Consider the following 13,312-nt stretch of genomic DNA (forward strand, 5'->3'; position numbering starts at 1 on the left):
ATGTGCACCCCTGTGTTTATTGCAGCATTATTTACGATAGCCAAGATATGGAAGCAACTTCAGTGTCCATCATTAGATGAATGGATAAGAAAAATGTGGTACACACACACACACGAATATTACACAGCCATAGAAAAGGATGAGACTGTGCCATTTGAGATGACATCAGTGGACCTAGAGTGTATTATGCTAAGTGAAATAAATCAGACTGAGAAAGACAACATATGATTCTACTCGTAAGTAGAATCTAAAAAAAAGAAGTAAACAGCATCAGACCTATACATACAGAGAATAAACTGATGGTTGCCAGAAGGAAGGGAAGTGGGAGATACAGGCTTCCAGTAATGAAATGAGTAAGTCATGAGAATAAAAGGCACAGCCTAAGGAATATAGTCAATGATATTGTAATAGCAATGTAATGGGAGAGATGATTGGTATGCTTGTGGTGAATGTAGCATAATGTATAAACTTGTCAAAACACTAAGTTGTACACCTGAAACTAATGTAACACTGTGTTTGACTATACTGAAAAAAAAAAACAAAACACCCCACAATGATAGACCATTTCATATCTATTAAGATAGCTATTTCAAAACAAAAACAACAAACCAACAACAACAGAAAATAACAAGTGTTAGCAAGGATATGGAGAAATTGGAACACTGCACCACTGGTGGCAGGATATAATGGTGCAGTCATTGTGGAAACAGTTGGCTGTTTGAGCAGCTCCTCAGAAAATTAAAGTGAAAATTACTATAGGATTCAGCAATTTCACTTGTGAGTATACAGCCAAAAGCATTGAAATCAGGGACTAGAACAGATATTTGTGTACCCATGTTCATAGCATCATTCACAATAACCAGTATCCCACGTATCTGTTGATGGATCAGTGCATAAACAAAATGTGCTATCTATCTACAAGGCAATATTATTCAGCCTTTAAAAGGAAGGAAATTCTGACACATGCTACAACATAGATGAACTTTGAGGACATTATGCTAACTGAAATAATCCAGCCACAAAAAGAAAAATACTGTGTAATTTCACTTTTATGAGATACCTAGGGGAGTTAGATTCATAGAGACAGAAAGTAGAATGGTCATTGCCAGGGTTTGGGGGAAAGGGAGAATGGGAATTATTGTTTAATTGGTACAGAGTTTCAGTTTTTTAAGATGAAAAGAGTTCTGGTGATTGACGGCAATGATTACACAATTGTAGGAATGTACTTAATACCACTGGACTATATACTTAAAATGGTTAATTTTACATTTTATAAATTTTGTTTTTTTAATTTTTTAAAATTTAATTTTATTATGTTAGTCACCATACAATACATCATTAGTTTTTGATGTAGTGATCCTTGATTCATTGTTTTTGTGTAACACCCAGTGCTCCATGCAGTACTTGCCCTCCTTAATACCCATCACCGGGCTAACCCATCCCCCCACCCCCCTACCCTCTCAAACCCTCAGGTTGTTTCTCAGAGTCCATAGTCTCTCATGGTTCGTCTCCCCCTCTGATTCCCCCCCTTCGTTTTTCCCTTCCTTCTCCTAACATCCTCCATGCTATTCCTTATGTTACACAAATAGGTGAAACCATATGATAATTGACTTTCTCTGCTTGACTTATTTCACTTAGCATAATTTCCTCCAGTCCCATCCATGTTGATGTAATGGTTGGGTATTCATCCTTTCTGATGGCTGAGTAATATTCCATTGTATATATGGACCATATCTTCTTTATCCATTCATCTGTTGAAGGGCCTCTTGGCTCTTTCCACAGTTTGGCTATTGTGGACATTGCTGCTATGAACATTGGGGTGCATATGGGCCTTCTTTTCACTACATCTGTGTCTTTGGGGTAAATACCCAGTACTGCAAGTGCTGGGTCATAGGGTAGCTCTATTTTTAATTTTCTGAGGCACCTCCACACTGGTTTCCAAAGTGGCTATACCTACTTGCATTCCCACCAACAGTGTAAGAGGGTTCCCCTTTCTCCACAACCTCTCCAACGTTTGTTGTTTCTTGCCTTGTCAGTTTTTGCCATTCTAACTGGTGTAAGGTGGAATCTCAGTGTGGTTTTGATTTGAATTTCCCTGATGGCTAATGATGATGAACATTTTTTCATGTGTCTGTTAGCCATTTGTATGACTTCTTTGGAGAAGTGTCTGTTCATGTCTTCTGCCCATTTTTTGACTTGATTATTTGTTTTTTGGGTGTTGAGTTTGAGAAGTTCTTTATAGATCTTGGATACCAGCCCTTTATCTGTAGTGTCATTTGCAAATATCTTCTCCCATTCTGTGGGTTCCCTCTTTGTTTTGTTGACTGTTTCCTTTGCTGTGCAGAAGCTTTTTATCTTGATGAAGTCCCAAAAGATCATTTTTGCTTTTGTTTCACTAGCCTTTGGAGATGTATCTTGGAAGAAGTTGCTGTAGCTGATGTCAAAGAGGTTACTGCCTATGTTCTCCTCTAGGATTTTGATGGATTCCTGTCTCACACTGAGGTCTTTCATCTGTTCTGAGTTTATCTTTGTGTATGGTATTAGAGAATGGTCGAGTTTCATTCTTCTGTATATAGCTGTCCAATTTTCCCAGCACCATTTATTGAAGAGACTTTTTTTCCATTGCATATTTTTTCCAAGATTATTTGACCATAGAGTTGAGGGTCCATATATGGGCTCTATATTCTGTTCCATTGGTCTATATGTCTGTTTTTGTGCCAGGACCATGCTGTCTTGGTGATCATGGCTTTGTAATATAGCTTGAAATCAGGCAATGTGATGCCCCCAGGTTTGTTTATCCTTTTCAACATTTCCTTGGTGATTCGGGGTCTTTTCTGATACTATACAAATTTTAGGATTGTTTGTTCCAGCACTTTGAAAAATGGCATTGGAATTTTGATCGGGATGGCATTGAAGGTATAGATTGCTCTGGGCAGCATAGACATTTAAACAATGTTTATTCTTCTGATCCATGAGCATGGAATGTTTTTCCATCTTTTTGTGTCTTCTTGCATTTCTTTCATGAGTGTCCTGTGGTTCCTAGAGTATAGATTCTTTGCCTCTTTGGTTAGGTTTATGCCGAGGTATCTTATGGTTTTTGGTGCTATGGTAAATGGAATCATTTCTCTAATTTCTCTTTCTACAGTTGCATTGTTAGTGTATAAGAAAGCAACTGATTCTGTGCATTGATTTTGTATCCTGCCACATTACTGAATTGCTGTATGAGTTCTAGTAATTTGGGGGTGGAGTCTTTTGGGTTTTCCACATAAAGTATCATGTCATCTGTGAAGAGAGAGAGTTTGACTTCCTCTTTGCCAATTTGAATATATTTTATTTCTTTTTGTTGTCTGATTGCTGTTGCTAGGACTTCTAGTACTACTTTGAACAGTAGTGGCGAGAGTGGGCATGGGCATCCTGGGTGTGTTCCTGATCTTAAGGGAAAGGCTCTCTTTTTTTCCCCATTGAGGATGATATTCACTGTGGGTTTTTCATAGATGGATTTTATGAACTTGAGGAATATTCCCTCTATCCTTATACTCTAAAGAATTTTAATCAGGAAAGAGTGCTGTATTTTGTCAAATGCTTTTTCTGCATCAGTTGAGAGGACCATATAGTTCTCTCTCCTCTTATTAATGTGTTCTATTACATTGATTTGCAAATGTTGAACCACCCTTGCATCCCGGGGATAAATCCCAGTTGGTCATGGTGGATGATCCTTTTAATGTATTGTTGGATCCTATTTAGTTAGGATTTTGTTGAGAATTTTGGAATCCATATTCATCAGGGATATTGGTCTGAAATTCTCCTTTTTGATGTGATCTTTGCCTGGTTTGGGAATTAAGGTAATGCTGACCTCATAGAATGAGTCTGGAAGCTTTCCTTCTGTTTCTATTTTTTGAAACAACTTCAGGAGAATGGGTATTGTTTCTTCTTTGAATGTTTGGTAGAATTCCCCAGGGAATCCATCAGGCCCAGGACACTTGTTTTTTGGGAGGTTTTTGATCACTGTTTCAATCTCGTTACTGGGTATTGGCCTATTCAGGTTGTCAATTTCTTCCTGTTTCAGTCTTGGCAGTTTATAGGTTTCCAGGAAGGCGTCCATTTCTTCCAGGTTGCTTAATTTATTGGCATGTAGGTGTTAATAATTTCTAATAATTGTTTCTATTTCCTTGGTGTTAGTCATGAGAGAGTTAGTCACTCTCCCCTTTCATTTATAATTTTATTAATTTGGGTCCTTTCTCTTTTCTTTTGGATAAGCCTGGCCAGTGGTTTATTGATCTTATTAATTCTTTCAAAGAACAAGCTTCTAGTTTCCTTGATCTGATCTCCTGTGTTTCTGGTTTCTAATTCATTGATCTCTGCTCTAATCTTAATAATTTCTCCTCTAATGCGTGGCTTAGGCATCGTTTGTTGTTTTTTCTCTAGTTTTTTAAGGTGTAAAGTTAGTTCATGAATTTGGAATTTTTCTCTTTGAGTGAGGCTTGGATGGCTATGTATTTCCCCCTTAGGACCCCCTTTGCAATATCCCTTAGGTTTTGGACCGATGTATTTTCATTCTCATTGGTTTCTATGAATTGTTTAAGTTCTTCTTTGATTTCCTCGTTGACCCAAACATTCTTGAGCAGAGTAGTCTTTAGCTTCCAAGTGTTGGAATTTCTTTCAAATTTTTTCTTGTGATTGAGTTCCAGTTTTAAAGCATTATGGTCTGAGAAGATGCAGGGAATAATCTCAATCTTTTGGTATCAGTTGAGACCTGATTTGTGACCCAGGATGTGATCTATTCTGGAGAAAGTTCCATGTGTGCTCAAGAAGAATGAGTATTCTGTTGTTTTAGGGTGGAATGTTCTGTATATATCTATGAGGGCCACCTGGTCCAGTGTGTCATTCAAAGCTCTTGTTTCTTTGTTCATTTTCTGCTTAGATGATCTGTCTGTTGCTGAGAGTGGAGTATTGAGGTCTCTTACAATTACCGTATTGTTATCAATATGATTCTTTATTTTGGTTAACAGTTGGCTCATGTAGATGGCTGCTCCCATGTTGGGGGCATAGATATTTACAATTGTTAGGTCTTCTTCTTGGGTAGACCCTTTAAGAATGATAATAGTGTCCTTCTGTGTCTCTAACTACAGTCTTTAGCTTAAAATCTAATTTGTCTGATACAAGAATTGTTAATCCCAGCTTTCTTTTGAGGTCCTTTGGCATGGAAGATGGATATCCATCCCTTCACTTTCAATCTGGATGTATCTTTAGGTTCAAAATGAGTCTCTTATAGACAGCATATTGATGGGTCCTGTCTTTTTATCCAAACTGCAACCCTATGCCGTTTTATGGGACCATTTAGGCCATTCAAGTTGAGAGTGATTATTGAAAGATATGAATTTATTGTCATGTTGCCTGTGAAGTCCTTGTTTCTATAGATTGTCTCTGTAAATTTCTGTTCTATATCACTCTTGGGGTCTTTCTCCTTTTATAGAAACCCCTTAATATTTCTTGCAGGGCTGGCTTAGTGGTCACATATTCTTTCAGTTGCTTCCGGTCTCGGAAGCTCTGCATCTCTCCATCCATTCTAAATGACAGCCTTGCTGGATAAAGTATTCTTGGCTGCATGTTCTTCTCTTTTAGTACCCTGAATATGTCTTGCCAGTCCTTTCTGGCTTGCCAGGTGTCTGTGGATAGGTCTGACATTATTCTGATGTTCCTCCATCTGTAGGTAAGGAATCTCTTCCCCCTAACTGCCATTAAGATGGTTTCCTTGGTTCTAAGATTTGTGAGTTTTACTATTACATGCCGGGGCGTTGGCCTGTTTTCCTTGATCTTGGGAGGCGTCCTCTCTGCCTCTAGGACACAAATGTTTGTTTCATTCCCCAGATTAGGGAAATTCTCAGCCACGATTTGCTCAAATATATTATTATATTTGCTCAAATATTAGTCCTCTCTCTCTCCCCCCACCCCCTCAGGGATCCCAATAATTCTGACAATGGAACGTTTCATGGTGTCACTTATTTCTTTGATTCTGTTTTCATGGATTTTGAGTTGTTTCTCCCTGGCCTCCTCTTTATCCTTCTTTTCTATCACTTGGTCTTCTAGATCACTAATTCGCTCTTCTGCCTCGCTTACCCTAGCTGTTAGATTATCTACATTAGATTGGATCTCATTGATAGCATTTTTAAGTTCTGCCAGTTCAGCTTTCATTTCTGCCCTTAGAGACTCTGTGTTGCCATTAATCGATTTCTCCATTTTAGCTATTGTCTTCACAACCGCTACCCTGAATTCCATTTCTGACATCTTGGTTATATCTGTATCCATTTGTAAATCTGTGACAGAAGTCACAGTCTCTGAGTCTTTCTTATTTTGGGGGTTCCTCCTCCTAGTCATTCTGTTGAGGGGTGGTTGAGGGTACAGAGTCCAAATTATTGTCCATAACCCAAGCAAGATGCACCTGTGTTATAGGGACCTTAGGATTGTTGGCCTCTTGTTCTCCCAGCCTGTCTTCTGGGGGAGGGGCCTGCCGTGGTGTTACTCAGGCAGCCCTGTTTGGGCAGAGTTGCTCTGCCCCCTGTAGGTGGGGGGTTGGGCTCAGTGAAAACCGGTTTTTTGGGGCTTTTGTTCTCTGGCAGCTTTCCACATCTCTTCCAAGAGAACAGAAGAGACCGTTTCCAACCCTCTGCCTCAGAGCAGAGAGATCACAGTCTGTTCTTCAATGAGCTCTCCAGGCCACACTATCTCTGTTTCTGTCTGTGCTTCTATAAACTGCAGCGTCCTGGGTTGTGCGCTTCTCATCAGGGCTCCCAGTCCTCACCTTCAGGTCAGGGCCTGGGGGTGCATCCCTGCCCTTTGTGCTTCTAAAACCGCCAGTCACCCCCGGTTCATACCTGCGGCCCCTAAAGTCTTTTCCCTGCCGCTGTAGGTCTGTGAGTCTGTGCCCTGTCCCCAGCATGGGAGGCTGTCGCTCACTGGTGATGTAGGATCCCGACGGCTCCCTACCCCTTCTGTTTATCTTCAGATATGTGCCGGTGGAATCACGGCTCCCCGCTTCATACCTCAAAACCAACTGCCTGCGATATTCTGTTTGTAGAGATCCAGATCTATCTTACATCTCAGGCTGATCTCGTGGGTTCAGAGTGGTCTGGTAGCTATCCAGCTCAATTCTGGGGACCGGTTGGAATAGGGTCCCCTACTCCTCTGCCATCTTTTCAGTATCCTCTTCATTTTATTTTATCCAAATTAAAAAAATAATTTAGAGTGTCAAGAACTTACTTATAAGTCAGCTTGAACTTAGACTGCATTCCCAGGAGTGATTCCTAAAAGAAAATGGAGTAGTATCTTTAAAGTTCTGGAAAATTTTATTTTGAACCTAGAATTCTTTCCCTGGTTGTATTAGATATTTTCTGTTTGGTACTTGAGATCTACCTTCTGTCCTACCCCAGCTTACTCTCTGTCCCAAGAGGTTGATTTCTGTTGACTGCTTCAACTGGGCCCCCTTTCCCTTTCGCCAGTTGGGTTCATCCAATAAGAGACACCAGCAAGAAATTAGAAACCAAAAGGGAGAGGTTAAGTAGTTCGTCCCCTCCCCCAACCCCATTCCTTCCACACAGTGCTGTAGGTTAGCAATGGATATTTTGTTTCAAAAAGCCACAATTTAGGGTTGAGTCCTACAGCTGTTTCCCTGGGTTCTTTTAACTGCTCCCTCCTCTTACCTCATTTGGACTAGTGACTTTTAATAGCTTATTGCTGTAGCGAGCTGCAGGGTGCTTCATTATCTCTCTAGGATTTTTCTTAACCCTGACTATACCTTTGTTAATTAACTCAGCCACTCAATTTCCTTCACTTACTCCATTTAAGTGTGTCATCTGTTTCCTGCCTGGACTGACTAAAGTAGGTAATTTAGCATTCAAATGAGAGTGAAAAAGTCTTTTTGTTGGGGGGAAATCAGGGACTTCTAAAACCACCTACTGGTCTTTTCTGATTTTGCAACTTGAGCAAATTCTTTATATATTTTCCCAACATTAAATTTAAAAAGAAAAAATATAATCTCTATAGTTGCAGAAAAAGCATAGGATAAAATTCTAAACTCATGTCATAACTTGATGAAGAGTATATAGCAATCACTTGTAAACTTTATAATCAGCAGTTAAACATTTGGAAAGTTTAGCACTGGAATAGAAACATGATAAAAATGTTTGTGAGTACTCTTTAACTTTTTATTGGTAGTCTGACCACAGCAATGCTATGATGAAAGAAATATGTCATAAATACTTGGAAGAAGTCAGAATATTATTATACAGGCAGTATGATTATCTGCCATGAGAATACAAGAAAATTAGACTGGAATCCTTTTAGAACAAATCAGTGAGTTTAGTTGAAGAAATTTAAGATTGAACTACAATAATAACTCTTTTCCAGCAATATACAACATAATAACAAAAGACATAAAAGCTACGGGAGCCTCAGTAGCCTGTCGGCAACATCAAGTGTTCTAGTGGCCATAGACCCACCCACCCTTCCTCCCCTCCCTCCCTCCCTCCTCCCCTTCCCCTTCCCCTTCCTTCCTTCTTTCCCTCCTCCTTTCTTTCTCTATCTCTCTCTCTTCTGATGAGAAATACCTCGGTGCTCCAGATCCTGGCTACCCCTTGTTCCAGACTCACCTGTTAGGGGTCTTGCTCATCCCACATAACACCAAATTCCAATCTTCGTCTACCCCTCACCATTATCCCACTAGAGGAATAGTGTGGGAGGCACTTTGCCCCAGGGGTACAGCCAGGCTGGGGGTGGGCATGAGCTCTTGCCCAGAGACTGGCGACAGTACAGTCCCAAATCTGTTTGGGGAGTGAATTGTACATGCCAGACCACAGATCTGTAGCCTTCCAGAAATCAGTATGACCCTGGGCAGTTTTGCGGGCTTCTGGGATGGAACCCTGGAGTCCCAGTCCAACTCTGCCGAGGTCCAAGACCACAGCAACTGGAAGGTACTGTTCCAGTCCGCATCCTTGGGGCCAAACATCTCTCCCAGCAGCTGAGAGATGTCTAACGTCTGTCCCAGAAGAATAGTCATGTAGTCAGAATTAAGTCTTGTACAGACATTTGCTGCCCACTTGGGTGGCCTCTGCCTTGCCACATGTTTTATGGTTCATGTGTAGCAAGGAAGCCTCTTTAAGGGCGAGCCATCTCTGGGTTCTGCTCTGCATGATGCCTCTTTATAGTTAACCTGCTCTAAACCACTGGCCTCCAAACATCAATGACTCAGTCATATGAGGGAAGAAGCATTGACAATTAATACAAGATTACTGCCTTATTTATATACTTGGATTCATGGCTAATCATCTATTTTTTACTAAGATGAACTGTTATTGTCAAAACCATAGAGTTTTATAGAAAATGATAATCTTTTTGCCCTTCCAAAAAATGTAAGTTGAATCCCAGGGAAGTAGGGAATAAAATATATTTGAAAAAATAATGGCTAATTTCCACGTTCTGTGAAAACTATAAATCTGTAGAGCCAAGGAGTACAGTGCATTCCCAGCAGAATAAACACAAGAAACCAATCCAAGGACTATCTTAAAATTGCTGAAAACCAATGATAAAAAAAATCTTGAATCTAAAATGAAAGGACACATTATGTAAAATAAAACAGATGGAAAAGACTAACCACCTCTCAGAGGTAATATGAGGCATGGGGCAATGGGGTAACATCTTTAAAGTGTTGAAAGGTCAAAAGTCAATCTGGAGCACTAACCCAGCAAAAATATCTTTCAAAAATTAAGGTGAAATCCATTTTTTAAGTCAAACAAAAGGCAAGATAATTAGTTGTTGGCAGACCTACACCACAAGAAATGTGAAAGTTTTTTAGGTAGAAGGAAAATCATATCAGCGGGAAACATGGATCTACACAAAGGAATAAAGCATCAGAAGTGCTAAATATGTGAATAAGTAAAAATATTTTGTTTCTCAGGTTTCTTTAAGGATAATTTCTTTAAAGATAATTGACCCTTTAAAGTGGACAGATGACTTCTGATTCTATTAGTGGTAATGGTTGGTGAGGTAGTGGTAATGAAGTTGGTGACCAACTTCAGCTTTCTACTTATTTTCTCAGTAGATCTTGCTATTTGTTGCAATATACATTAGTGTAGATGAGTGCAAGAGCTATCCAGATTATTTTGTGTGGCCCAGGAAAGGCACACGGAAATGCACCATTCATTCCATATATGGAATTAATACAGCAACTTTTTTTAATGGCTTTCATTATATCAAATACTGTGTTGACTACAAGTCATTTACATTCTTCTAGAAAAACCCCACAGTCTCAGAGTTTAGCTGAGAGTTCTTCCCATATGCTCACTTTTAACAATGTATTTATGAAAACTTACACTCAAATCATCTCTCTTTTGTAAATCAAATCCAAAATCTTCATTGTTTTTTCTATTAAATATTAATTCCACTAGGTGGAGGCATTTGCTTAGTTTTGTGCTTCTCACTAAAGAGCCTAGAATAACCCGTGTAATAAGCAGGGAAATGAGCCAGAAAAAAGGCACATAGCCCTCCCAAGGCCTGGTGCTTTGCACTCTATTAGCTTGGCAAATGCATCCCCATTGCTACACAGAGTTCTGTACAGTTGACCCTTGAACAACAAGGGGATTAGGGGCACCGATGATCTCCAAGCAGTTGAAAATCTGTGGAGAAATTTTGAGTCCCCCAGGACTTAATTACCAATAGCCTACTGTTGACCAGAGGTCCTACTGAGAACATAAAACAGTGGAAAAGATAACATAAAACATATTTTGTATGTCATGTGTATTATATGCTGTATTCTTACAAGTAAGCTAGAGAAAAGATAATGTTAAGAACATCATAAGGCGGGGCGCGCCTGGGTGGGGGTTAACCGTCTGCCTTCAGCTCAGGTCATGATCCTGGGGTCCTGGGATGGAGCCCACTCACCGGGGAATCTGCTTCTCCCTCGCACTCTGCCCCTCCCCCGCTCATGCGGGTGTGCTCACGAGCTCGCTCTCTCTTTCAAATAAATAAATAAAATCTTAAAAAAAAACATCAGAAGGAAGAGAAAATACATTTACAGTCCTGGGCTGTGTTTTATCTAAAGTAAGTGTACATCACCTCTTTACAAGACGAATCGTCTGTCAGTACCTACATCAATATTGTCTTATAGGATACAGATTGCTGTAGATGTTATATGTATTACTAATATCAGAATGAGAAATGAAAAGATGGTGTACAATCTGTACGTGTTGATGAATTTTAACATTTTATAATAGATTTATGTATCTTTTAGGGTAGTAAATGATAAAATAGACTAGTGTCTACATATATTTTATGCATTTATGACACAAGTAACTTTTTCTTAATTCTTTAACTATATCTAGGCTCCACAATTAATTTGTGAGTTTTTTTTCAATTTGTTGCAAATCTCTAAAGAATTTTCCGGTATATTTATTGAGAAAAAAATGTGTGTAAGTGAACCTGCAACAGTTCAAACCCTTGTTGTTTGAGGGTCAACTGTATTTACTTTTAATTTTTAGCAAAGGAAAGTAGCAAGTTTCTAGGCTGATAATGTCTAAATGTTTTCTTCCCATTGGTTTGAATTTTAAACTAGCCTCTAGGGGCTGAATCGATTATTAACCAGGCATCTTACATTTTCTCATTTAATTCTGTCAGATGGTTCTTGCATTCCACAGTGATGTATTAAGTAAGTGTCTGTAACAATAAAATGTATGCTGTTTTCACTGTCTTTCAGATATTTCATATTTAACCCAGATGATAATATAAGGAACATTATTAATATATACATATTTTTATGTAACACTTTAGTCCTCCTATCAGTAACTTCATATAAAACAACACCTCTTCAGATTATGGGGAAGCAGTATTCTTTTTTGAATATGCTATGCAAGCGACACAAATGTGTGAGACATTTCCTAAAGTAGCTGAAATATAAAAGGGCTAAAGAGTTGTGGGGAAATTTTTTTCAGCTTGAAGCTTTTTTGTTGTCATCTTTCTGGGTTTCTACTTTGCTGTCTTTATTGGTACCAACATTATATGGAAACAATATCTTTCCCGTTAAATAGGAAATGCATCTGCTATTTATTTTGTATTTGAAGTTTTAATGCTCTGTGTCATCAGTTCATTGACTTCAAGGAAGTAAGTCTCTGAAATGTTGCACTGTATGGGAGCAACCCAATTGTGTTTTTGTGCAATTGGTTTTTAAAAGTCTTTCTTGTATGAGTACTATTGTCTCAGCTTATTGTTTTAAAGATATTCTATTAATTATCTACAGCTGCTCTCATAAATGGATTAAAAACAACAGACTTTTGTCCTTTAATCCCTTAGAGAAAAGTTAGTGACTGATGTTTCCTTTTTTTTCTTTATTGTACATCTGTGGGAAAGGGGTGATAAATCCGGTGTTTATGAAAGTATTGTTAGAAAGAATTCTAAGTTTTCATACCTCATATGTCTCATTTTTAAAAAATAAGTTTGAGTTTCATTTAAAAGTTATTCAGTATACAGCCAATAAAATAAGGTGTCTAATTCGTGTGCAAATCGTAAAGTTTATTTTTCTCTTTAGGATGAAGGCCTGGCCCGCCAGTTGGTGGAGCTAGGCTACCGAGGGACTGGAGAGGTGGTTAAAAGGGAAGATTTTGAAGCAAGGAAGGCAGCGCTAGAGATTGCAAGGCTGGCTGAAAGAACTCAGAAAAAGTAAGTGTCTGTGTTCCACATCTCGATTTTATATCATGTTATGGAGTTTCTGGGAAAGTCCAATTTCACTGGCATTGTTGTAATTTGGAAACATTGGCTGGAGCAGGTAGAACTTGGAATATCCAAAGCGTGTGTTCTTTAGATCAGGACCTGGAGGAACTGTGATATGTTTGCAAGAAACCCCGTGCAATTTGGAGCTACTAATTTAAAAAACAAATACCAAAGTACGGTCATTGGACTAATAAAGTCTTATTAAAAAGTAAGTCAATGTTATTGGCTTTATGCATTTATATACTAAAAATATAAGTGACTTTTGCTTTAGAATTCTTTGTAGTTTTGAGACCTATAAATCTTTGACATCATTTATGTACTTAGGTTTTTGAAAACATTGATACCTTCAACTTTATTAACAGTCACTGGCTTTTGTTAATGTGACTAATATAGGGTTACATGAAATAGGAATCTAATCAAATATATTATAAAAGAGATGTACACCTATAGTGAACTGTATGAACTGATAAGCCAATATGAAAATGGGACAAAGCAATTATCTATTTACTTTTTTAAAAATGAATGCTAAAGTTATACATGTTGGAGAAGACAATTACTT

General features: G+C 38.6%; 1 protein-coding gene across 3 annotated transcripts in view; it reads left to right on the forward strand.

The window, feature by feature from the left end:
* The window catches only part of CFAP299 (cilia and flagella associated protein 299), a 562,489-nt gene that overhangs the window by 14,632 nt on the left and 534,545 nt on the right, over positions 1-13,312 (forward strand). For all 3 annotated transcript variants that reach the window (XM_027600046.2, XM_027600047.2, XM_027600048.2), the window contains exon 2: positions 12,572-12,702. In XM_027600046.2, coding sequence (XP_027455847.1) covers positions 12,572-12,702 — 131 coding nt within the window. The remainder of the gene's footprint in view (positions 1-12,571; positions 12,703-13,312) is intronic.

This window comes from Zalophus californianus, chromosome 2, assembly GCF_009762305.2.
Source record: "Zalophus californianus isolate mZalCal1 chromosome 2, mZalCal1.pri.v2, whole genome shotgun sequence".
NCBI classification, from domain to species: domain Eukaryota; kingdom Metazoa; phylum Chordata; class Mammalia; order Carnivora; family Otariidae; genus Zalophus; species Zalophus californianus.